At 44.3% G+C, this 26,846-nt stretch overlaps 1 protein-coding gene across 4 annotated transcripts in view; it reads right to left on the bottom strand.

Annotated features, from left to right (window-relative positions):
* Window positions 1–26,846, bottom strand: part of DPP6 (dipeptidyl peptidase like 6) — a 2,152,278-nt gene that overhangs the window by 1,355,155 nt on the left and 770,277 nt on the right. The window contains exon 1 of one of the 4 annotated variants that reach the window (XM_086941475.1): window positions 19,905–20,216. The exons of the other annotated variants lie outside the window; for them this stretch is intronic. Coding sequence (XP_086797601.1) covers window positions 19,905–19,961 — 57 coding nt within the window. The 5' untranslated portion in view covers window positions 19,962–20,216. Of the gene's footprint in view, window positions 1–19,904; window positions 20,217–26,846 lie in introns of those variants that run through there. 4 annotated transcript variants of the gene reach the window in all.

Raw genomic sequence — 26,846 nt, 5'->3', positions numbered from 1 at the left:
CTGGGAGATTTCTAGTCCACCAAGTAGGTGACATCGCTCTTCTTCTCCACAACCTTAAACGGTCCCGTCCACCTGTCCTTGAGCGCACAAGGTTCCACAGGGGACATGACCCACACTTCCTGACCAGGCTGAAGCTCTACCAGAGTGGCATTCCGGTCGTACCATCGCTTCATCTCCTCCTGGCTGGCCTCCAGATTTGCCTGAGCAAGTTCTCTGAAGCGCCGAGTCTGGTTCCGAAAGGCCAGCATGTAGCTGTATACATCCTGGGGAGGTTTCCTGGGAGATTGCTCCCAGCCTTCCTTGACCAGACTCAGAGGTCCTCTTACCGGGTGACCGTATAAGAGCTCAAAGGGACTGAACCCTAGAGCCTTCTGCGGCACCTCACGGTAAGCAAACAACAGGCATGGCAAGAGGACGTCCCATTTCCGCCTCATTGGTTCTTCAAGACCCATAATCATGCCTTTCAGGGTCCGGTTGAATCTCTCAACCAGCCTGTTTCCTTGCGGGTGGTAAGGAGTGGTGAACTTGTAGGTTACCCCACACTCCTTCCACAGAGACTTCATATAGTTCGAAATGAAGTTGGTGCCTCGGTCGGACACCACCTCTCTGGGGAACCCCATCCGGGAGAAAACACCCATCAGTGCCCGTCCCACCACGGGGGCCGTCACTGTCCTGAGAGGGATGGCTTCCGGGTACCTTGTGGCATGGTCCACCAAGACCAGGATGAACCTGTTGCCCAGGGCTGTCTTGGGGTCCAGGGGCCCAACAATGTCAATACCCACCCGGTCAAAGGGGGTGCTGACCACCGGAAAAGGTTGGAGGGGAGCCTTCTGCTTCCTTCCGCTTTTCCCACTTGCCTGGCAAGTGCGACAAGTCTTGCAATGGATGTCTACATCCCTACGCATCTGAGGCCAATAAAAATGGGTGACAAGCCTGTCATAGGTCTTGTCCTGCCCCAGATGTCCAGCTAACGGTACGTCATGAGCCAAACCCAGTAGGAAGGCTCTGAAGCGCTGGGGTACCACCAGCACACGGGCTGACCCAGGCTCAGCAGCCTTAGGCTCGCTATACAGGAGGTCGTTCTCCCAGTACACAAAATGTGACCCTGACTGATCACCTGAGGATTGGGCTGAGGCCTGCTGCCTCATGCCCACAAGAGAAGGGCACTCTTTCTGTTCCGCACAGCATTCCTCCCTGGAGGGACCACCATCCTGCTGCCAGTGGGTCAGCTCGGGCAGATCTCCCAGTTCGGCAATTTGTTCCCCTGTGGGCTCCAGGGCATCCCCCTCAGGGTCTACCTCCTTCTGGACCACGGGAACAACGGGGGCCGGTTTCCCGCACCTCCTGCCTCTTCTCTTCACAGCTGGGTCCTGGGCCGTACTTTCAGGCTCCGGGACCCCATCAACACCCTTACTCGCTGTCATGGATCGAGTGGTTGCACACACCCACTCTGGCATACCCAACATTTTCAAATGCGCTGCTCGCTCCACCTTAGCCCAAGGGGAGTCTTCCAAATCATTGCCCAGGAGACAGTCGACAGGCATGGCGGGTCTCACAGCAACTTGAAGAGTACCTGAAACTCCCCCCCATTCAAAGGAAACCTGAGCCACCTCACACTCTTTCTGGGAGTTATCGGCAGCTATCACGGGGTAGAATGCGTGGGGAACCACCTGCTCTCTGGACACCAAGTGACACTTGACAGCTGTCACACTCGCTCCGGTGTCTCTGAGAGCTTCCACTCTATGGCCATTAATGGTCACCCACTGCCTATATTTACTAGTGTTACTAGGCAGAGGGGGTGGAGGGACCATTTGCATGTCTCCTAGCGAGACCAGGGACATTTCTGCGGGACCCCTCCCACCATGGACAACCATCTCCTCCCCTCCCAAGGCTACACTGGCCAACTGACGAGGGGGTGCACGCGGCGGTGCACTCGAATCCTTTTTGGGACACTGGGGGTCATAAAACCGGTGTCCCACCTGCCCACAACCGTAGCAGGTTAGGGGGCCCCTATGAACAGGTTTACCCGTCGGGGCCCCTGGCTTCTTCTCAGGGGGAGGCTGGGAACCCTTCCCTTGGTTCCCTTGGGGATTACTTTGGGGCCCTTTCTGAGACTCCTTGTGTTTACCCTTGTCCCCCCCACTCTTCTGCTGGGGACCCTGCCCACCTTTGGCTGAGTCTCCCACTGGACCCTTGTGGACCCTGGTACTGACCCAGCGGTCCGCCTCCTCAGCAAGTTTTCTAGGGTTAGAGATCTTGCTATCAATCAGGTGCTGGCGCAGCTCTGGAAAACAGTTATTAGACAAGTGCTCCCAAGCAAACAAATCATAAAGAGCTTCATAACTTTCCACTTTGCTGCCCTTTACCCAACCATCCATGGCTCTGCAAAAATAAGACACATATTCCACCCACGTCGTACCAGGCAACTTCTTACATTCTCTAAAAGCTTGTCTGTACTTCTCGGGGGTTAAGCCATATCGCAACATTAAAGCATCTTTCATATGAGCATACGACATCCTATCCGCAACAGGCATGTCTAACAGGGTATCTCTTCCCTCATTCACAAAGCGACCCCACAACCCCGCTCCCCAATTCTTCTCAGGGACCTGGTGGGCCAACAATGCTAACTCATACGCTTTAAACCATTGACCAATATCTTCATTCTTATTGTAATCTTTGATCACATATTTCGGGAAGTAAAACTTACTTTCTGCAGGCTCGGACGGAATGCTGCCACCAGAGGGATTCAACTCTAACTTTTTAGCTTGGATATCCAGTTCCCTCAACCTGGCTTCACGCTCCAAAGCTAACTTCTCTCGTTCAAACTCCAACTTTTTGATCTCTAAATCAGCTTCCCTTCTACCTCTTGCGTTTTCTAACTCCAACTGCCCATTTATCTTTAGCCTTGCCATCTCCATGTTGTAAGCTCGCTCTTTCGCCCTTTCTTCTCTTTCTTCAGGGGAAAGACCTTTGGAGGAAACACTGCTTCCGGGAGAGGGCACGGGTCCATTCACTGGCACCTCCTCATCCCCTTCCTCTGTGGGTACCACCACCACATCAGAGGGATTTCTCGATTCCCACCAGGCCTGCAATGCTTTATAGAAATCATCTTTTCTCGAAAGGCCGGTGGTAGGAACTTCAAACTGGTTGCAAAAGTGTTTCAGCTCATCTTTCTTGTATTTCTTTAGCTTACTCCTCTCGAACTCCTCCACAACAACGATAGCAGGGGCAGTGACTCCGTTGTCACTCATGGTTAAACTGGCAGTGTTCCGAAAATCACGTTTCAGGAAAGCGGAGAACAAAAATAGGATCCTTCCGAATCAGATTGTGACTGCGTTATGGTCTGCTTTCACTACGTAGCGCACACTAATCACTGTACATGGGTCATAAATGCAAGGTCCAAATCCTCACCGCTGCATCCAATGTTAGAACCGGCTGTCTCTAGTTGGCAGAGGTATACACTTCTGACAAATAGGGACACTCCTTTTCTAGTCAGGGCAAGGGGATCACACCCTTCGATAACCCCTGCTCACCCCCTTGGTAGCTTGGCAGAGCAGAACAGGCTTATCTCAGAGGCTGTGTGTTAAGCAATTATGACCACATACAGTAATACAGTGAATACACTACAAATGGACACAACACCGTAGTATTATAAAAATAAGTATTTTTATATAAGGCTTAGCACAAGACCAAAATAACGGCAAAACTGTACACAATCGGAATAAATACGTTTAGGAAGGAAAAAGGATAGTTCAAAGGTAGTTTCTTCTTTAGCACAAAAGTCTTTAGTATCAAGCAAATCTTCTTCTTGGAAACACAGTTCTTTAGCAACAGGGTAACTCACACGGGAGCTACACAACGCTGGGGCAAAGGTAATCCACAGGTTCGGCGTCGACCGCGAGGAGCGCTGCGTCGGGCCTGGAGTCACACGGACCCCCAACAACACAGTACCTTAGGAAAATGAAGCACACGATGATCAGCGGCGTCGGGCAATCCGGCGTCGCGTCTTCGGTGTCGATCAGGCCTCAGCAGGCGTTGTCGATGATGCAGTTGCACAGAGTGAGCAGCGCTCACGGCGTCGAAGGGCACACGGTTGATGCGATCAGCAACGGGGCAGACACGAGGTCCTCTGGAGTTAGAGCCGTACTCCTACTCACTGGAGTTGCTGCTGGCGTCGGTTGGGCCCAGCGTCCGGTCGTCGTGATGCTGTTCTTTTCAGAGGTGCTGGATTCAACTTCCAGCGGATAGCACTTTTTAGCGGGTGAAGTCTTTTGGCCCTGTGACTTCGGCAGGAGACTGGCACTCTTCCAGTCCTTGGAGATTTTCTTAGCAAGCGTGAGAGTACACACAAAGTTCCTCTCTCCTGGTTCCTTGGCAGAAATAAAGAAGCACTGCAGGATTCCCCCAACAACAGCACACTGGCAGAAGGGGTAAGCAGTCCTTTAGATCAGCAGGCTTCTTGTCCTTGGTTACAGGGTTCCTTGTCAGAAGTGATCTAAATTCTTGGTTCAGGGGTCCTCCTCTTATACCCCTTTTCGTCTTTGATCCCTTTGTCTATGCCGGGGATTTCCCAACACCCTGGGTCTGTGGTGGGTGGAGCTAGGCAGTAGCACCTGGCCTATTCATTGAGCCGGGCCGGGTCCTCAGACGCCCCACAGGAGGTGGAGCCAGCATTGACACTGGCAGGAGCAGAGCTATCGCCCTCCTGGCAGGAGGTGGGGCCAGGATCGTCCATGGCAGGTACAGAGCCATCCGTCGCTCAGCAGGAGGTGGAGCCAGCATTGTATCAGGCAAGGCAGGCTATCAACAACTACTCTCCCCCTACTCTCAACGTAATGTCCCACTCATCCCACACTGACTCATCCAGACCTCTTGGAACCACCCAGCTCCTGTCACACACACGCAAGACCAGCAGAGACCAGATATGGTTAGACAAGAAAATAGACACTTTCTAAAAGTGCTATTTTCGAACCCAGAGTCCAAAAACCATCCACACCAACGGATGCGTAATTAAACCCCGAGTTCAGGGATACCAAACTCGACATTGCACCATGCTCCCCGAGCCAGCTAGGATTATAGCGTTAATAATCCCGGCGGCCCATTCTATCCAACGGAGAGCAGGCTACCTCGCAATAGTGAAGCCCTAAGATGGCGGCACTTCACTATCAGGACATGCCAACTTGGTCAGGCCTGTCCTACCTTACACTTACAATGCACCCTGCCCATGGGCCTACCATAGGGGTGACTAACATGAAGTTTAAGGGAAGGTTGGAGGGGCTGGCAGGTAGGTATACCTGCGCAGCCGACGTGACAGTGCAGGACTGCACGTGGGTCTCGCAATGACTGACCCGTAGACGTTCGTTTACAAGGCCGCTCCTGTGGGTGGCACAACACGTGCTGCAAGCCCACGAGCGGCATTTGTATTTACAAGCCCCGGCACTCCTGGTGCACTAGACTAGGGACTGACAGTAAACCAAATAAGCCAAACATGGATACAATAGATACATCATTTTAACAGAGGGAGCACTTGCGCTATGGCACTGATCAGCAGTGACACAGCGCCCAAAGCATATACCAGCAAAACATCGTAAAACAGTAGAGGCAAACAGAAAAATGGAGGAGAGACTCAAGCCAATGATGTCCGGTCTAACAGTTTGTATATATAAATATTCAACAAAGAAATAAGATTTAAGTAACAGATTAAAGTAACGTTACAGTTTGGTAAAATGTTCGGTAACAGTATAACATTTTTAACTCTACAAAACACAAATTTGCAGGTTGTAGTTATCGCATGTAACTATAATTTGCGCTCCCCGCTATGCCCAGTTTTTTCAGCATAGAAGACTTGGGCTCCTTTGAAGAGTGTGTTTGCGTCGTAATGGGACTGGCGAACACAATGGGACCGTGAATAAGAAGACGAGTTTAAGATAAGGTGCCTGAGTTACCTTGGTGCCGAGATATACAGATTAACACAGGCTGTGTTCATTGGAGGAATTTTCACTTGTGGGTCACCTTGGAGTGATTCGAACTCATAACTGATTTATACCATAGCTGGAATTGGGCTGGAAGTTAATGATAGTATGTTGTGGTAAATCGTTATGATTATTTGATGTCCATTGTCCTGATGAGGCCTAAAACTGCTTGACAGGCCGAAACGCGTCGACAGTTATCACCAGTTTCGACACCCTTTTGATTTGGAAATTGCATGGATATAATCCCTAGGAGTACAATTTAATTTGAAGCCATAAAGACATTGATTATTGCTTCCCATGCTCCTTGGATTGTTTGGTGTTCGAAAAGGAATTAAGGCCGTAAAAGACATTGCCAGTATTTTCCTTGTATACAACTAATTGGGCTTCTGATATATAACCCATGAAATTAGGGTTAACATAAAGAAAATTTGATTGTGTTGATTGTTTTCTCACAAGATGAAATATTGTGTGAATAGTTGATTCGTACATATGATGAAAAATGTAAAAGTCTTTTTCAAAGAAAGTTATTAATCATAATTTTTTGCTTGTGTCATTTATTTTAGTTTGTGTTAATAGCCACTAGATGAACGTATTAATATTAGCATAGATTGGTTCTATATAATTCAGAGTGTTCTGAGATAGATAATTTCTAGTATCTGTCTCTGTTAAAAAGTATTTTGTAAGTAAAATACCATTGGCATCACGTGTCTTTAGTTAATTGTATTTCACCCAGATGCCTATTGGTTTATCGGGTTCCCCCTGTTGTTAACGTTCGGTTTTTTCAGCAGTCATTTCATTGCAAACATTGCAGTGATTTTATCAAGGGCGTCTTAGAAGATGTAATGAGTGATGTAATATATAGGGTAATTAGCAGTGCATGGTGAGGGCACTTGTTATAGTTACCTAGGCAACAAGTTATAGTTACTTGAAATACCTATAACCATAACTGGTGAATTTGTGTGGTTTTTAGAGTTTATAACATTACGCTGCTACTGAACAATTTACCTAACTATAATATTACTTTAAACTTTTAATTTTTTCTAGTGAATTTCTAGTGTTTTTTAACATAAAGTAATATGTTATTACCCCACATAAATCCAACCACTTCCATGCACAGCCTGAGTCCAGGCCCTGCGGCTAACTCCCCCATGCAGCCAATCATACATTGTGCACAACCTTCGACCGTGTACGGTCGGAGGTGGCCTGCGGCCAGGACCTGGGACCAACCCTCCAAAAGGCAGCCAACCCCACACTGCGCAGGTTCTTTAGTCATACGGGGAGGGGGGCTGGCCTGGGGCTTTGGGTTCCCTGGAGCCTATATTGGTTTGGAGAGGGGGGCCATGTGGCTTTCCTCCCCTTTTTGGCATTTTCAGCCACAGGTGGGATCCCAGCACCTATAAAGACAAATGGAGGGGGCAGGTAGCCCCCTTCCCCTCTAACTTATGTTTCAGCCCAAAGGATGGGATCCCCAGGGCCAAATTAGGCTTCTGGGAAGGGGGGCATCCTCCTCCCTTATTTTTTACCTCTATCCTGGAGAGGGGGTCCCTTGTGCATCTCTTTGGCTCATGGAGGGGGACCATGTGCCCCCTCAGTAAATAAAAACATTATTTGTTGCCCACCCCAGGCCGTGTTTTAACACATCTGCTCTTCTTTTTATTTATTTTTTTAATTGGTAGCAGAATTACAGATCCTTTTTGAATTTGTGGCTAAAATTGAAAATATAAATATGATTTTGGTACATCGGTGGGGTCCCTCATGGACCCCACCACCAGGCCTACAGTGTCAGGGTAGCCCTGTTTTTGCTAATTTTAGGACTCAGGACTGAGTCCATAGTCCTAAGATGGTTACCACCACTTCTTAGTTGAGGTGGTGGCAGACAATTGGATCTCAGTAGAAGCTCTGTTGGAACCGGGGAGGCTCCGCTTCCCCAGATATATAAAGAATTTGAGCAATAATTGCTCAAAACTATTGAAAGGATTTACACCAAGTCACAAAAAGCACTCTTTGTCAACCAAGGTCTAGCTTTCTTCCAGATTTGTTGCATATCCCTTCAGCACTTTGGGCTTTAAATGTGTCTAAAGTTCCTTTCCATGTGCAAATTTGTCAAAAATAAGCACTTTTTTAGAAAGCTTTGTGGAGATTTGTCAAATTGCACCAAAGCTATTGGCAACACAAAAAAGGCATTTCATATGGGAACATGATCCTAACTATACCTACCCAGTGGTGATGGCCATTGGGTAATATATTTCAAATATGGCACAGTTTGACGACTCTTCACAAAAATTTCCATTAAAAAAAGTTCATCCACCTCAGCAAGAGTTAGAGTTACTTTAGGGGGCAAGTTATAGTTTCTTGCGATAGTTAGACCAGGTGAATATCAGTGGTGTTGTTGGTTTAAATTTTTAGGTTTTAACTGACATTTTCACCTAACTATAATATCCCTTTAACCTTTGGGTTTTTTAGTGACAGCAATATATTTACAAAGGGAGAGTCAGTCAGCTGGGATGAAATCTGATTAACTCATCAACACAAAAAGTCAATTCTTTGTATAATGTTCAATTCTCAAAGTTAATTTTACTCACTTTACTTAAATGGATGAAAATTCACTTGCTTTTTTATCACATGAAAAAAATATTTTGAGGCACATGAATGTACCTATTGGTGCATATGCTATCTATGTGTACAACTGGAAGCAAAGGAAAAAAATATACATGAAAGCAGAAGAATTCACATGGACAGGCCAAGGGTAATCCCTTGGATAATAAACCACAAACCAATATGTTGTTCTCCTCTGTGGGAAATCACACCTTTTGTTATTGGAGCTTTTCTTAATCCCAAATCAATTCAAAGTGAAATTCACCGGAAACCGAACGAGGCAAATATTTACCCAATTCTCCCTATTCTTAACACCATCTCAAATACCATGATTAGAGGCTTTAACTGAAGATCAAAAAGTGACATAAAACCAATATAATGATTAAAAATACAAAAAAAATCAATTATGGTCAACATGTATCTGTCATGGCTGTCTTCATACACATTTCTCTCATTCGTTCATGGCTTGTATAAAAACAAGACATTCCACCAAGACACTAAGAATCAAAACCACAAACGTAGCATCGTAAAATCAGTTTCCATCAGTGACTCAAAATAGCCCTTGACATAGGATTGGTAGAAATGTTAAAGCATTAAGAATGAACTACATATCTCCTAGTGGTGGTCCTTGCTCACAACAAAGGGGTCAATTCATAAACTAGTAGGACATTTAGACCAAGAGGTGTGCTTCTTTGCACAGGTGTAAATGTACGACCTTTTGAAATTCACAAATATTCCCCAGGGTATGCCTAGAAGGCTGTTCAAATCACAGGTTTCCAGCTGTACTAAAGGAATGCCATGCGACCAACCTATTTCCACATGCCGTGTCATACACAAGGTATAACTCTGCTTTGTCGAAAGTCAGCCCGGCTTGCAAATGGATAGGTTTTTCTTTTTTCTTTACTGTGGAAAAATCCTTTCCTAAACCGCCACCAAGTTTGGGGTTGTTCAAATCCTCTTCCACTCCAACCTTTTGCTCTGACCATTTCAATGGTGGGAAATTGCATTAGAGGAGTTTGTGAGTGTCCACAAACTTATGTGCTCGTGGCCATTCACATAACTTCAAGGCGCACCACGCCTTGATCGCCCACTCCCCACCCTTCGTGTGGGGATTTACTACTGCGTAATTGCACACTGCCATGGAAGAGATTACACAGTAGTAAAACCATTCTTGCTTGACAGGTATCCCTTTGTGGATAGCCGTTAGACGTAAAGGGAGCCATTTTTGGCCGTAAACTGTGGTATAAAGCCCTAAATGGATTTGTTAATCTAGCCCTAAGGGGGTATCATAGCAACCCATTGTCAATTTAATAACGGGAAATGGCTGCCATTTGTTGCTGTTGAAACTGAGCTAGTGCTCAGAACAAAATGGACAGCGTTTGAAATGTCACACGTCACCTCAGCTCGAGGCTTTAATGGTATCATTCGCTGAACCTCACGAATCTGAAACTTGTTTTTTCGCATCAGCAGCAAATACAGATTCTATAAGAAACGTGCAAAGCCTTACTGTTTACAGGCGCTTCGGGCTCGCACTGCTCTCTGCTCTAAAAACCAAACCAAATTCGGGATTATTTACTCTGATTAAGGCAAACACAGTATTTCATGTAAGCATGTTTGCTAAACCCCAAATACCGGCGGATTTGGACGTCATCTGATCCTTTCCCTGCCGAATTGATAGCAAGAACTCCACAAACAAATGTCTTATCTTGTTCTGTCTCCTAACCAGATTGGATTTGGGGTCGCGATTTAGCTTTACAGGATCTGTTAAAGCAGCGTTTGAACTCTGTGCATAAAATCCCTGGAAATGGTCAGTGTTCATCAAATACTTGCGTTTCTTTATGCTGAAAACACAATTATACTTCGAAAATAAATGCTTTCTGGGCGCACACTTGAGGAATATGAACTTTTCCATAGTATTTATTTCCCTTATTAAGGTTTGATTGGTTTACATTGCTAGGTTCATTGATAGGCTGACTTCCTAATGGGGACAAGATTATAAATTAATTTTAATATACAGACATGAATCCGATTTTCAATTTACATAAGTGAACCCTGGATTCCCCATTGAATCTGAATGCTGCACACCTGGTAGAGTAAACAGGAAATTACGTACCACAAAAGCATAAACTACAGTTGTCCTGTGTGGGACGTTTGCATGCATTGTGATGCTTATGAAGTCACTGCTACTCTTATCTTTATACTATATGTTTTTAATGGAATCCGTCGTTTGATGGAGTATTTTATGTTAGGATATAATACAGTAGGGTATGTGGTGTGTTATTTTTAAGGTGAGTGGTAAACTCCGCTCCCCCGGCGGAGTTCTTGGAGTTTTACCTACTTCTTGCTCCACTTGAAGTGCGAAGTTTGGCAAAAACACCACCAACCTCCACTTGGTGGAGTTTCTCTTGCGTGCGGCCAACATTAAGTTGGCGAGTGAGAGCGTGAAATGGTGAGTGCGAGCGTGAAATACCGGGTGCTAGACCCCTCCCGGTAAGATTTCTCAAGGAGGGCGGTCGTGGCAGGTCACTCCAGCTAGCATTGAAAATGTTGCCACTCACGTTTCGAAAGCTGTCACTCAAGTAGAAAATCTATTGTAGTGGCAGAAAGAATTGCCGCCCTCTAGAACTCCATGTGGTGCGGTTCGTGCTGATATTACAGCGCAGGACAAAGCCCCGGCACAAAAAATGAGTGTGATGGGCCGAAATTTCGCTGCTTGCAGAATCTTGCGGAATTTTTAGGTAACGCCGCTGAATTCCACAGAGTAAAACTCCATGAGTTCTACTCACTTCTAGTTATTTGATCGAAAAGCGGGGTATACTTTAATATGGCTTTTAAGTTTATTTGGCATATATTTTCCATACTGCATAGCTTAATTGCTTGAAGGCTCAAAGGGTTTGAGTTGGAAAATATGGCAACTGCCACATTGAACAATTTCGACTCCTTCAAGGCACAAAAAATTAATAGTATAGATTTTCCTGGGTGACGAAATCCAGGCAGCATAGTTAGTTACACTGCTGGGTTGATTGTGATTATAATGACTTTATCCCAAAAGCATTTACGAGAACTAATACACTCATTCACAGAAGCAAAACTAAGGATGGATATTATGCACTATTATACATATTATATATCTAGGAAGCCCAGTTCAAAAGTGAGTGTTGGCGAATTGAGGAAAACAGGTCAATACTTGAATCAAGGGTTTAGAAGTGGTGCGTCTTGAGGCTCGATCTGATCTCCATGATTTATGATATGGGATGATATAATGATAATAACGTGTTATATGTAGTGCTTCTATAGAAGGGTTTTGCCATTTATAAACTCAGCAAATAACAGATACTTTTAGGGAGTTAGACAGTACTCCGTTTCAATGGCGAGGGCGGAGTTAGTCTTGTTGGCATTTAAACTTTTGACATGCTGGTGACATGCTGGTCACATCGAATGCCATCACCGTCTGCATAACTCACTGAGCCATTGTGCTAGCGATTGTGTGGAATATTATATTATCATGAGATATAATGGTATGATATGGTGCTGGATATGTCTTGTCATAAGACCCTCCAGCTTTCAGAAAGTAATTGCACTAAATATTCAACTTATCCGTGAGTGACGTATTACACTTTAATAAACACATTTTCACGAACAAATTCTCACTGTCAAGAATAAAAATTATCATCAAGTTACTTCACATTTGTTTAGAGGATTACCACCCTATTATGCATGGTGTTGTAAATGGCATATAAGCAAACCATAAAACATCTTTCCAATGGAATCAAATCGCCAAGCATAACCACCTGTCGCTTTTGGCACTTGAATGATAAATATATCTTACATGAAACACCACAAGAAACATACAAATATGGGACAGTAAGAGGGTATTAGAGACGTAATGGAAATATAAATCCTCTCTTCTCTGCCTCTGTCCCAACTCACTACAGTGGAAGATGGAACTTAGTCAAATTATGTCCTCTCTATTCCACCGAATTAAGGTTTTGCACCTGAAAAAAAATAGAAATAGAAAACTTCCAGCTCTCACAAATTATGAGAAGTGCATTTGTGTTGGTGCCGGTACAAGGTTTCTTCACTATGCTATTAGTACATGCTCGTTCCTGACAACAATTTTGCGTGCTGGGCCTTTACACCAACGTTATATAGATAAGGAGCTACTAAATTCGGTTTCAAGGGAGAATCAGTCAGACTGTCCCCTCAATTTTGTACTCTTTTACAGGAGGTATTAAAGAGAAAGCTATGTCACAATGAAATTGAAAACAAAATAATGACTTTCCTGAGATGAGAATAACCCTCAAAATGGTGAAGTTCCAGGTATCTCCACAGTAAAATAGCGTTCCCAATTTGAAACTCTATGTGTTTATTTTTGATTGCGAAAAGGGGATTCACAAAAGTTGTTTGTGATTATGATTAGAAAACTGCAACTCGAGCAAATTTCCAGGCTTTACTGGGAAAACTTTTGTAAATTCCAAGACTATGAAAATCTGGACTTCCTTGAGGAAGTCAAGCTTTTACCTATTCTTCAATCCTGCAAAATATGCAAATGTCCTTCCGTTACCACTCTTTGTTGCGCAACCAATTAGGTAGTTGCAAAAGTTATCAATTGTCTGCTCAGTTGACTTAATCAATGACATTATTGATATTTACATATGTAATGGTCAATGGTTTGACATCTGTAATCTCTGTAGTTTCTTGGCGCTATTTTGGTCATGGACGCAAGTGAAAGTCTATAGTCAATTACTTATCACTATAAAGGAATATTTTCACTTTTGTAAACCAAAGTAAAGCTGTTTCAGTGTAGAGAAAATAAAAAAGGGAGTTCCAGGCCTTTGCCCTCACCATTTAGAAAGGCATGTCTTCAAAAGTCATTGTGCATAATCTAGGGATTGTCAACAGGTTTTGGTGAGGAAACTAATTGTATGATTTGGAATATACCATGAGGATTTAGAAAACTGAGAGACTGTAGATGAATAGCTTTGTGAACATTAACTATTGCTTTAAACAGAATTCAGATTTTGATGTGAAGCCTGTGTAAATGCTTTAGATCTGGTGAAAAGTGAGCACGTTTTGGTAGATTGGCTATTAAGAGATCAGCCATGTTGTGCATCACTTCTAACTGGTGCAGAAGAATGTCTGGAATGTAAACTGAGTTACAGTAGACCAGTCTAGATTGAGCCAGGGCATTGGTGGTAGAAACATGAACCTGGCTGTTGATGACCAGAAACAATGATATCAAACTTTTAAGTAGCCAAAGCAGGATCTGCCTACCTTAGCAACTAGGTTTTTTAGAGATAGATTGGAAGCAAAGTATATAATAAGATTGCAGATTGGGGTTGCTGGGGAGGGGACATGGCCCATAATTAAATGCATGTTTTGTTTTTCTGTAAATTTTATTATAATGAAAGGAAAAGTTTCATTATCCCTATTATGTGAAAAATGAATTTTAAACAGTGTTGCTTGGCATTGTATTATCTCCAGCTACTTCCTGATCCTTTTATCTGTTTCTCTTTAGCATCTTTTTCATTACTGGCACTAAAAAAGAGACCTATAACTACCTGAAACTATTTTTGTATAAAACTAAATGATTGTATGATTGTGTAAATAATCATAAACTTGTATCTGTGTTTTTAAACTAATTATTTTTTCTTATGCGTGTTGTAATGTTGTGAATTGTCTTTTATATTTAGTACACTTTTTATGCCTACTCTGTGTTGGCAAAAGAACGTTTTCTGACTGACTGAAATGCCAATCAAAAGAGTCCAAATTCACAATGTCAGTGGATCTTAGAAGGATCTCTCTTTTAGATGTATTCAGTATTAAAAGTTGTTTGCTGTCCACCAATGAAAATGGAACAGATAGTCTGACAAGTGGCATGACTATCAAAGTCAAAAATCAGTTGTGTGTCATTAGCATACGCGTGTAAGTGTCACTAGGGATGTCTGCATAGTTTCTGTAATATTCAATCAGCATTGCATTGGGTGAGTTTAAGGACACTTGGATTCTTAACCAGTATGTGTCAAAGGATCTTTGTGTTTAGTTGGAAACCATAATGTCACTTCTACTAACTTTTTCAGTGTCAGCTTTCTTCCAAATATAGCCCATCATGCATCTAGGAGCTTTGACCCTATAGTTATATTCACTAAGTTAATTGATAAACAATGTTTTTATTATTTGGTGTGATATTTGTTACATTACTTTTACACTGAATTATTTTAGTGCATTGCACTGGGTTATCATATGCCTAAAGAAATGGGAGAAGTGGCAGAATGTAGTGGCCACTGCATAGCATTTTTCTTCTCGAATTGACAGATGAAGGGAGGTGTGGGCCCAACCCTCAAGCTGGCAGAGACATCTAACCTGCCAATCCTCTCTGCAACCACGGAAAACTGATGGGTTTCCTCTTAGCTGGCCACACTTGCCTGGCAAGCAGACACATGGCTTTGGTCAGCGATGCTGACCGTAGCCCCGCGTCTACATCAGGCATATCCTTGTGCAGGGCATTAGAAGGAGGACACATCCTTTTACCACATCCTAAATCGGCCCAAATGTGGTCCAGATTTGGCATGTCCAGTGTTGCTATAATCAAGTGATATATGGTGGTTGTTTATTTTGATTAAATTAGTTATCTTGTAATAGAAGACCGGAATACCTCAACAACCATCTCTCCTTTCACACCCCCAAGAGAAACCTCCGATCAGTCGACCTATCCCTGGCCACCGTCCCATGCTTCTGTAGGACCAGAGCAGGAGGAAAGAACTTCTCCCACCTCGCAGCCAAGTACTGAAATGACCTCTCCCTCTACCTCCGGCAAAGCCCTATACTGCTCCAGTTCAAGAAATTCCTCAAGATGACCACAATGGAGCTGCACACCCCTGCGCCTTGAGACCCTAACGGGTGAGTGAGTAGTGCGCTTTACAAACCCCTGAATGATTGATTGATTGATTGATTGATTGATTGATTGATTAAAAGACAGCAGACTTACTCATATTTTGGTGTCATTTTTGGAGTCACAGGCCCTATACGTTTGTATGACAGAGACCTGGAATAGCCAAATTAGAAAGTGACAATGCAGAATCGTCAGAAAACCTGCTGAGTCTTATAATGTCGGTGTCTTCGGTGTACACTTCAAAGAATAAACCTGGTTACCAAATCACAAGAATCTGTCCACATTGAACATCACTTCATTCTTGTACTTGACACTCTGGCTGCAGACCCCTTTTCATTTTTCTTATGCACTTCCCATCATCTATATTATTATCTAGTTTGACTCTTAATTGTATCTCTCTGCCTGGGTTGCACAAATATTTATCCCAGGCTTCAATGTGTGCTCCTACAGACTATTTTCTCCTAGATTTCTGGTCATATCTGTAGGGAAAATCCTACCAAACTTTCAGATTGATTACTTTTCCTTGGGTACTCTGCTGCCTTATTCTCAGATTTTTAGCTATTCCAAACTCTAACTAAATACAGAATGATGTTGCTCTTCTACTTGACCTGCCTCCTTTAGCAATTTCCATAATACACTCTGGTCAGCTTTTAACCAGCCATGCTGCTTCTTCTTCCACATGTCCCAAGCCTCTGGGGTTGTACCGAGCCCTCTCTACACCTTGATGCACACGCAAGGATCCAAGACAAGGCCCTCGACTGGATCCGCTCCTTCCTCTCTGGCAGAACGCAGTGGGTCAGACTCCCCCCTTTCCTCTCAGACCCTACACCTACCATCTGCGGAGTCCGCCAGGGGTCCTTCCTCAGCCCTACGCTCTTCAATGTCTACATGGCTCCACTCGCCCCCATCGTCAGAACCTACAGACTTAACATTGTGTCATACGCAGACGACACCCAACTCATCTTCTCCCTATCCAACGAACACAACACCGCCAGACACAACTTTTGAGAAGGCATGGAAGCCGTCGCCAAATGGATGAAAAGCAGCTGCCTACAACTAAACACAAACAAAATGGAAGCACTCATCATGGGCCCAAACCCAGATGCCTGGAACAACACCTGGTGGCCCCCACCCTCGGAAGCCCGCCTACCCCCATGGACCACGCACGCAACCTGGGAATCATCCTGGACTCAGAGCTCCAAATGGACCGCCAGATCAACTCCGTCTCGTCCTCCTGCTTCCACACCCTCCGCCTCCTATATAAGACCTTTAAATGGATCCCCCTCAAACACAGAAAGACTGTCACTCACACCTTGGTAACCAGCAGGCTCGACTACGGCAACACACTCTATGCCAGAATAAACAAAAACCTCACCCGCAAGCTACAGAACATCAAAACGCCGCCACAAGACTGGTCCTCAAACTGCCAAGCCACTTCCACATCTCCCAGCACCTGCGTACACTCCACTGGCTCCCCGTCGAAGCTAGAGTCACCTTCAAGATGCTAACCCACGCTCACAAGGCCCTCCACGACACCGGACCAGCATACCTGAACAGCCGACTCAAATTCCACGCACCCTAAAGGACCCTACGATCAGCCCAGCTCTCCTACGCCGTGGTCCCATGCACCAGAAAGACCAGTTCGGGAGGCCGGTCTTTCTCCTTCCGCACAGCCAGTGCCTGGAACGACCTTCCGCTCCACCTCAGACAGATAACATCACTCCCCATCTTTGCAAGAAACCTCAAAACCTGGCTCTTTGACAGACCCCCTTCTTGATGGACCGGAACCTGCCACCCCCCCGCCCCCCCACACACACACACCTTCAGGGCCTTGAGACCCTTATGGGTGAGTAGTCGCGCTTAACAAACACCTGATTTGATTTGGATGCACAGAGGTCAAAACATTGCACCCCCGATAAAGGAGATCACCTCACCATGCAGCACCTCTAGAATCTTCAATGCCCTTCCAAAAATACAGCATCGGCATACTACATGTACACCATTAGACTACTGTCCAACCTCACGTGAAATTCCGTACAATGTTGGCAAGCAGGGACCTAATTTATATAGAAAATGTCTTGTAGAACCCATATTCTCCTTGAGCAATTCTCTTGTCGGTATTTCATAAGACTCTTGAAGGTGAGGTAAGGCCTCAACGTCAATTTTCACACAAGATATTGGCAAGTAGATTAAAAAATTGAGATTGGATCACTAAGGTGTCACAGTGAAGTATAACTGCTGGGAACCTTCATACTCTTTTATGAAATAAGTGGGTTTTCCTAAAACTGCACCCGTCAAGGTGGGGATCCTTCATCTTGCCTCTTGGCCCAGCTTTAAGTATGGGTCTTGTCAGCCCTTTCATAGTTTCAAGGATAGAATCCTGTATCATAGAGAGCACCTCTTACTTCCTCAACCTCTCTTAACATAGGGCTATTCTGCATACTGTGCTTTGGGTTGAACACTCTCACTGGAGGTGAATCAGATGCCTTTGGTAAGTGATCCCGCTTTCTTCAGTTGCAGTGTTCCAGCAGTGGGGATCAGATTTCTCGTCTAGCTCCAATAACATGTGACGCGGATAGTCAAAGTCAATCACACTTTAGAAAGTGAAACATTACATCGTGGCATCATATTTTCCATATATTCTTGTCGGTATCGATTGTAAAGTGAGAATTTGCACAGAAAATAAAACTGGGCGCTTTCTGCGATTCTCAAAATGCCACTCAATATTTGTATTTTATAGAAAGATGATCCTAACCTTTGCCTTCCATAACACTGCATGCACAAAATGGGCTGAAGGGCGCTAGTGCGTCAATGTGACAATAGCATGTTGGTGACAGCGTGACATTGCCTTCACTGTGATGGCAGTCAGGGTCCCTGTCATGGAATGCAGCGGCGCCTCGGAAGAGTCTGAACTCGGAAGCCTACACTAACATGCGATAGTGCTTTTTCTTGCTCGCCCATTAAAAATGCAACACATCTCTCCTCTCTACATGAGCCAAGAGTTTCCCATTCCGATGGTGTCCTGCACATTGTCATGCCTTTCTTTTTACGACTAATAAAAGTAAGACCAATTTTGGTTGAAGATTTTTTTTTTATCGATGAAACAGGCTCACATTATCTAAAAAAACATTTGTGCAGGGCAGGTTTTCGCACATCCTGATCTATTGTCCGTTATAAATGGGTAGACATTGCCTATCAGTGCAGTTACCCTGGGAAGTGTCAATGCATTTATCTTAGTTGAAAAGTAACCAAGCGCGGTATGCAACTTCAAATAGCTTAACTATAAAACAGTTACTGTGCACAAAATCGGTAATGTTTTATTCAAAGCATGAAAGTTTAGGAGTTGTTAATAATAAATTAATGTGCGTCTAAGTACTGTACAAAAAGTGGCAGTTTGGTTTGAGGGTGTATCCGCGGCAGGCTATTTTGAGTGTCGAACATAAGGGCGCACATGGGGTACTGTACTAAAGATCTCCAAGTCGTTTTCTCCACCATCGGGGGCCACCGCCGCTACCCACGCCCCTCCCCCACCTGCTACAACCAGTAGAATCGTTGATTAAAAAAAGAACACTGCATTGCATAACTCGAGGATAAATGGCGATTCTCCCCGAAGACTCCGATAACTTAAGTCATTTTTAGGACACAGAACGTATTTTACAGACTCCAGATGGGGCAACAGGAATCCTGCAACTAAAAGCCTTCAGCTTAAACCGGGGGGCACCTCTAAATTCCCCCATGGAGCGAGGCAGCGGACGTGCATCCGGGTACCACATGCACACTGCTGCCTATTTGTACAGGAGCATCCGCACCTTGTAGATTCGTGGCTCTGTGGAACTCAGAGACACGTCTCCTGTGCCTCACTCACGCTGTAGTGTTCCTGTGCATACCACCAGGTACTCATAACAGCACGCTGCCCTCCGCCTCAGCTGCCAAAGTTGCCACCTCCACGGTGCCCGCTACCCAAAGGCACCGGCAGGGCAAGTCTGACAGGAACCCGGCGGTGGAAAGGAAGCCCAACGTGTGCACGCGGTCCCCGCGGGAAGCTCGTGAACGCTGAAGCCACACTCACTTTCCACACGTTTATCAGGCGTCAAACCCCAAAATACATTCATTAGTCTTTTTCCGTCCACAAACCACAAAGTGCTTCAAAGACCCTCCTCCCCCTGCAACTTCCAAAGAAGAGTCAACGCATATTTTTTCGAACGGATTTGCACGTCAGGCAACGCATTGGAAGAAAACACGGCTACACTGTATGTCGGAATTACGCATTCTAAGAGGCAGGCACGCTGTTGAACTAGCAATAACCAAAACGCAGAGCACATCTGGCCAGCCGCACTAATTCCAGCTGCTGTGCTGCAGATCAGATGGCGAACGAGGGGCATGCAATACCCTCAAATACCCAATAAGATGGTAACAAACAAAAAAATCCCACACAACAGGTTTACCTGTTCTTGCTGGTGAGCTGTTTTTGCTGGCGGGTTTGGTTCTTTGGCGGTGGTCATGTTCACTCCTGCTGCCCACCGCACTCCCAAACAGCAATAGAGAGAGCGTGCGCCCAGAAGCGCAAAACAAATCAACACGGAGCAAGCCCTCCTCCGTCAATCGATAACTAGTTCGTTGCAAAATGTTTGCTGAAAATGCGCCTTCCTTTAAAAATCCAAAGATGGTCTTTGAAGCCCAAAGCCGGCGCTTGAGGAAGGATGCTGGCTTCTCAATTAGCAACAGTCTCTGCAATCGTCACAGTAACAATGATAACTGCTTGGCAACCGGCTCTCGGCAGCTTAGCATAGAGACAACCAAGTGATGTGGTCCCCCTCATTCTCCCACCCTCTGCCCCCTCCTCCTCCCACCCCTGACGGCTGCACTGCGCATGCTCCAGGAAGCAGCTCGGCTTCAGCAGCCGAAAGCATTGCTAGCTGAACTGCACATGAGCCTTTCCCACTTTAGAGCAGCCACATGGAAAAACGTCCGATAGGGTCGTTTTTATTTGCTACTTTTGGGCTTCTGGGTAAGGCAAGGCCATTCTGCTTTTCACAATGTGTATGTGAAGCGCTCTGATACCTACGGGTCTACCTAGCACTATACAAAACTTTAAATAAAAAAAATAAAAAAATAGGTACAACATTAAAATAAATGGGTGAGATGTTTGAAGATGTTGAAACAGGAAAAACAACAGCGTTTAAATGCAGGGTTTTGAAGGTTTTGCAAGAAAATTTTCTGTGGAGAAATGGAGTTCATGTGTTTAGACTTTATTTGCATTCATGCCTAATTGTTGACATTTGTGCATTGGTGGGTGTATGTATGCAGGAGTTTGCAGCAATTGTTTGTAAGTCAGTGTGCTTCTATACCTTTATGTGGTGTGTATGCATAAACTATATATATGCCAAATCCATTGGCTTTGTCGGTGAATCTGTATGAGTATGCCATAAACATACCAAACCTGTTGACTTTGCAGAGCTTGTTCATTATGTATTGGTGGCTGGCACAGATTGGGGGGAGAGAGGGGGTGAAGGAAAAAAAAAGTACCTCTTCGCCGCGTCTCTCTACGTCCCCTCTCCCGGAAAAAGGAGCAGAGCACAGAGGCTCGCCTAAGCCAGTGGTTCGGCGTTCAGGCAGGGACTGGGAGCCTGGGCTTGTTCTCCACCCAGGCTGTACAATGCAGCCTGGGTGGAGAAGATACAAAGTGCGCATGACTGATTGGCCCAAGATGGGCGGCCAAACATTCATGCGCACTTACATAGTGCCATCGCTCCTCCCCCTGCTCTGAGAGTAAAACAGCCTGCCCATCCACAAAACTGCCACAGCAGGAACAAATAAAATGGTAGCAACAACTAGTCATTATCATTTATTTTTCCTTTATCCACACTGCTGCAAAGCAGGGGAGCGACACCCCTATGCCTTACCGGAGGAGCATGTGAAATGCTATGTGAAATGTGGCAAAATAGGCATCTCAAAAACTAACAAATGTTGTCGGTGACTTCTCCCTGACTTTCAGTTGTGACTTTGAACCTATTAACACTTCTGACCTTTGTGCAGAAGATCAAGACACATATTTCCCTATCCAAGTAACTCCCCCTGTTGCTGTAAAGCTACAGTAAAAAGCACATTGTTACATGCATCCCATTTATCACATCCATCATCTATAACCACAACTCAAGAACATCAAGAACCTCCCAGGAGAAACTGAAGTAGTTTATTAGCAGGAGACCTGCTTTGATATCCATTTAGTGCTAAACTAGCGTAAACGTAGCAATTTCCAGGATGTAAGAGAAACTTGCTTCCAATTAGATGACAGAATTGAGTTTACCTTGTTGGATGCCCGGAAAGATCTATTAGTTTTTAGTGAAAAAAAAACTACCTGTTGACAAGATCTGTCTGGATCTTAGTGAGCGGTTAGGATCTTTCCATCCTCACTGTGAACAACTCCTTCTCCAATGAACTATCTTCTTCAGTGCTTGCTGGGTATGCAACTGTCTTAATATCACATTACTTTGCATTCTTTGGTCCAGCCTAGATATATATTTAGCTGTCTCGCCAGCCTCATGGTCTAAAAAAAAATCCTGATAAAAATGCAAACATATATACAAAGATAAAATGACTTTCTACCAGCCCTCTTCATCCATTGGTCTGTTCAAATGTCAATTTCTTTGCTTCTGTCCTTCACAGGATAGCGCATAGGGCAATGGCCCAGTCTACTTTATCCATTGCTGTCTTGCACTGTGAGTGACTGCCTTTTGCCTTATCACATATGTATATCCATCTGAAAAGGAGCACAGTGTAGCACCAGAGTGTGGATGGGCAGCCAGAGCGCTCCTTTGCTTTTACGTTTTTTATATGCTTGCTATGCTAAGCACTTTTTGCATAAAGCATGTGTTCCAAAATGATTACTAAAAATAACTGTCCACTTCCGAAGGACAGCAATACTGGTTTTGACAATGCTTGTTTTTTTACATGCAGCTGTTAATGTTACCCAATTTTGATATGAACCTTGAAATGGTAGGCATTGCCAAAGATCGAATTTGTGGCCGGTGAGTTTAACTAGATATCAGCAGCAACGGCTTGATTCACTGAGGCCTCTTGGTAGTAGATACAGCTTAGCCCGTAAACTGAAAATTATGATCAACTAAGCTCAACCACGATGGACCTAAGTCACAGCAAAGTGAGCTCGTCCTTTTAAAAGCAAAGGAGATTATGATTTCTCTTTCTGTTTTCATTGTCCTTTCTCGTTTCTATTTCTTTAGTAATGATTTATGATTCCCCACCGGCTTTTTGATGTAGGTGGTTGCTGTTGATCTTAATCTTCAAATCAATAAAAATATTTAAATCATAAAAGCATATGAGACCTCGGAAAAAGTAAGCTTAAAGCATATTTTCTACTATCACATGTATAAAACAAAAATCACATATACTACAAACTCAAGACAAGATCAAAACATGCATGTGAATTTTTCTTCTACCTAAAGCATGCCTAGTGATGGATCACAACAAAAGTCCTTCCTCCATTGTCCCATAAATCCCATAAATCAGAATGTTCTGCTATTTGTGGTCCTAGATATTTATACCCCCATTCTTTTGATCTGCCAGCCTTGACTGTCTTCCTATTCTTACCTTGAAGGTATACAATGGAGGCATTATGTTCAACATCAATCTGCCAACTATCCCACAAGCGAAGTCAATTATTAGGACTATGTGTTGCCTACTTTACCTTGAAAAAATAAGTTGCTAATTATATTTCATTCCAATATAGGGAGAACCGCTTTAGCATGAAAACCATGAATATAGCACAGTCCCTAATATAGGCGTGCCATAAATGTTGATTAACAAGGTACAGTTTGGCCAGGGAAAGACAACACACTTTCCAACTAATCAACATGAGATCCAACATCACATAATATCTGAAAAACCTACAGTGACACCCAATCACTATCAGGGTTGCCTTTAAAATGCTCTGGACATTCCCCATACCCTTATGAAACAGATCCACCAATTTACATATCTCAGTCCACCACTACCATAACCTTGCTACAATGTCAAGCTTACGAATGGTGGTCTAAGTGATAGTCCTTGCAAACAAAAAAGATACAACTCATCAACTCCCCAGGATTCCAGAAGAAAATTCCCTGAAATGCTGAATGCCCCAATGAGACAGAATTATTCATGATGCCCAAGTAACAGTCTTTTCTTGAGCAGCATACATCATTTTTGTTTGACCTCACTCTTTTGTACCTGTCTGACTTTACTACAAGTCATCCTTTTCCCCCATTAGAACACAGTCAACCATTTTATGTCACTCTTTCTCATATCCTTATCTGACTCAAGATTATGTTGTAGCTCCTCCAACACTCTAAATCTGCATGTAAGTGACATATGGTGGTATATAAACAATTAAAATGTAATATTAACGAATACAAAAATCTCTTTTCACCCACAGAATTCAGACCCAATTTAATTGGGTACTGATCGTGAGAGAGTTTATCAAGTGAGCCCCTCACATGGGGGTTAGAACACCCAGGATTGTGGTCTGCGACATGCCGTGGGGAGCATTTTTTAATGCAAACACAAGGAGGGATACAGTGTTGGATTTTCCCTGGATACATTTTTGTGAGTGATAACATTAATATGATATCACCTTTGTGCTTTAGGTGAGACTCTCAGTTCGACAAGCATAATCAGAGGTGGTTCCCCCACTTCCTGTTTTATGAGGCCACGCAGGGGAAAAACAGTAGGGGGCTGTTTGTGCTCCTGCCCAGAAGTAACCTAATGAACCAGTTACTTACCTTTAGTAACACTCTTCCCAGTAGATATTCTATATCCCTGCAGATTCCTCTCATTGTATTTCCCAGGCATCAGACTGGATGCGACTCCGCACTGACGCGGTTCTGCTCCCAAAGTGTTAAGCGGAGCCGTATACAAGTGTCACTCATGTGCGCTGATATCAGTTGCTTCCTTATGCAGTTGGCACTGTCAGACGAAGAGTCCATCAACAAATTGGCATGAGCATTGTGCAGATCTCTAGACTGGAAACTGTTAGGATGGAAAAGATTCAGTTCACAGACAGGGAAGTGGGAGGGTCATTAAGGAACCTGCTGGTGGATTATCCATCATAAAGAGCATCACAAAGGGCAAGTAACTTGTTCTGATGGATATTTCTAACTGCAGGTGGCTCAGTTTGTGAATAGATTTCATAGTAGTACCTCCTCAGGGAATTGGTCTGTGAACTGGCTCAAACCAAAATGTCTTGTAGGACGAAGCAGGTAAAAGGCCCATCTTGCCGGACTTGACTGTGAAGGCTTTGAGAATGTGTACACTGACATACATGCAGCTGCTCGACAGATATCCATAACTGGCCCTCTGAGTGCCAATGCAGTGCTAGCAGTGTTGGTTCTGGTGGAATGGACCCCATAGGCCTACTGGAGGCTGCTCTTTAACCACTGTTTAGCAAATCTTGATGCAGTGCACACTCCACTGGCAGATGGTCCACTTCAGTACTGCCTTGCACTTTTTTGCTCTAGAAAATCCCAGAAAGAGCTCACTGTCCACTCAATGTTGTTTGGTGTGATCAGTATAAAGACTGTGCTTTCTTGGTGTCCAAACAATGAAGTATGTATTCCTTTTTATGAAAGATGATGTGGAGCAAAGAACGCCAGGATTGTGATTGCCTGTCTGACTTGAAACGGTTTTACCACTTCTGGTAGAAAAGAAGCTCATGTCCTCAGAAATAGATTATCTGAGAAGAACATAGTACAGGGAGCCTGATGTTATGAAAATCAAATTTGAGAGTCAGGCGACATAATAGACAACTGTGCATCGGCTCAAAGGCGGTATACATTATAATAGTAAGAACCAAGTTTACATCCCATGTGGAATCACAAAGGGTTTTGGTGGAAATAAATGTTGTAAACCTTTCAAAAATCTCATCACAATGGGTGATCTGGCAACTGCAAAAAAACTGACACAGCCGACAAGTAGTCTTTAACACTGATAAAGTAAGCTTCGGCTGGGTCAGGACCAAAACTAACCTCAAAATGTAAGATAGCCTGGCTTGCAGTGGGTCAGTCTAAAGGAGGCTGCACCAAACCACTAATTTGTCCTAATTATTGGCATATACAGACTTTGTAGAGGGTTGCCTCACTTCCAAGATGGCATCAACTACTTCAGGAAAAAGGTCAAATGAGGTCATCTGCTGCTGCTCAATCTCCAAGCGTGGGGCAGTAGATTGCTCAGGCCCAGGTGGAGCACCATGCCCTGCTGCTATGACAGAAGACCTTACTGAAGCAGCAGCTTGATCGTAGGACAGGTGCTCATCCTCAAGATTGCCAGGTACCACACTCTCCTGGTATAATCTGGTGCCTCTAGGATGACCTGGGCCCAGTCATTCTTGATGTTCTTCAGTACTTGGAGCAGGAGAAACAGCTGTGGGAAGGCTTTCAGGAGTTCGAAGCGCCATTCTGGGTGGAATGCATCTTCAAGCGAGAGCATTCTGGGGAACTACAACGAGGAGCAAAAGTGGTAACTTTTCCCCCTGTGCAACTGGAACACTTTGGTGAAAAAATCTTGAAAGAATGAGGGGTCGCTCTGGACCCAAATCTGAAGGTGCAAAAAGAAAGGACCACTCAGCAGCCCACATGGGAGGCATAGGCAGCCATCAGCCCCATTAGCGTGGTCAGAAGTGCCCGAAGACGTCAGCTGGCTCCTCACCCGCTCCTATGTTTACTGTATGTATTTTGAGGTTGTCTGTGTACATCTTACAGCTTGTTGTGTAATTGTCCTGGTTGGCTGTAAGTAACCTGTAATAGCATCAATAAATGATGACAAACTTGCTATGGTGCATGTTCATCACAATAGTGATTCAGGGTGTGAGAACACAAAAATTATCAATACATTTTTAACCTCATTTCTCTCCCTCTTTTGTGCTTTCTAGGAAATTCTCTCTTCTAAAAACGCTAAGCCAACTTACAACCACATATCCAAATTAAGTCTTATATGCGACTCCACTCGTCCCTCCCTGAACTGTTGCTATTTGAGCAGGATGTTGTCTGATTTTAATATGTTTGGTCACTGCCTGGAGTGACGCGGAGTAATGTCCTAAGTGCAAGGGGGTTGCCTAAACCTGGGTCCTGTGCTCACTGTGTCACATAACTGCAACTCGGGATGATGCCATTATGCGTTGACTTGTGTACCTGCTCATAGGGGACTGACTGTTCCTACTGAACTGTTGCTACTGGAGAAGGAAAATCCAATGTGCATAATACTGGGGTTTCTCTGAAATTATATGATGGGCAAAAAAGAAACATGAACTTGAATATGACCCGAGTGATTAGCAGAGACCGAGACACTTGTAAGCATTCTTGGCAAGCACATTGGGATTCCAAATATCATTGGGCTTT

This window comes from Lissotriton vulgaris, chromosome 10 (genome assembly GCF_964263255.1).
Source record: "Lissotriton vulgaris chromosome 10, aLisVul1.2, whole genome shotgun sequence".
Taxonomy (NCBI): Eukaryota; Metazoa; Chordata; class Amphibia; order Caudata; family Salamandridae; genus Lissotriton; species Lissotriton vulgaris.
The sequence above is the reverse complement of the archived record's forward strand: the minus strand, read 5'-3'. Positions and strand labels throughout refer to the sequence as shown.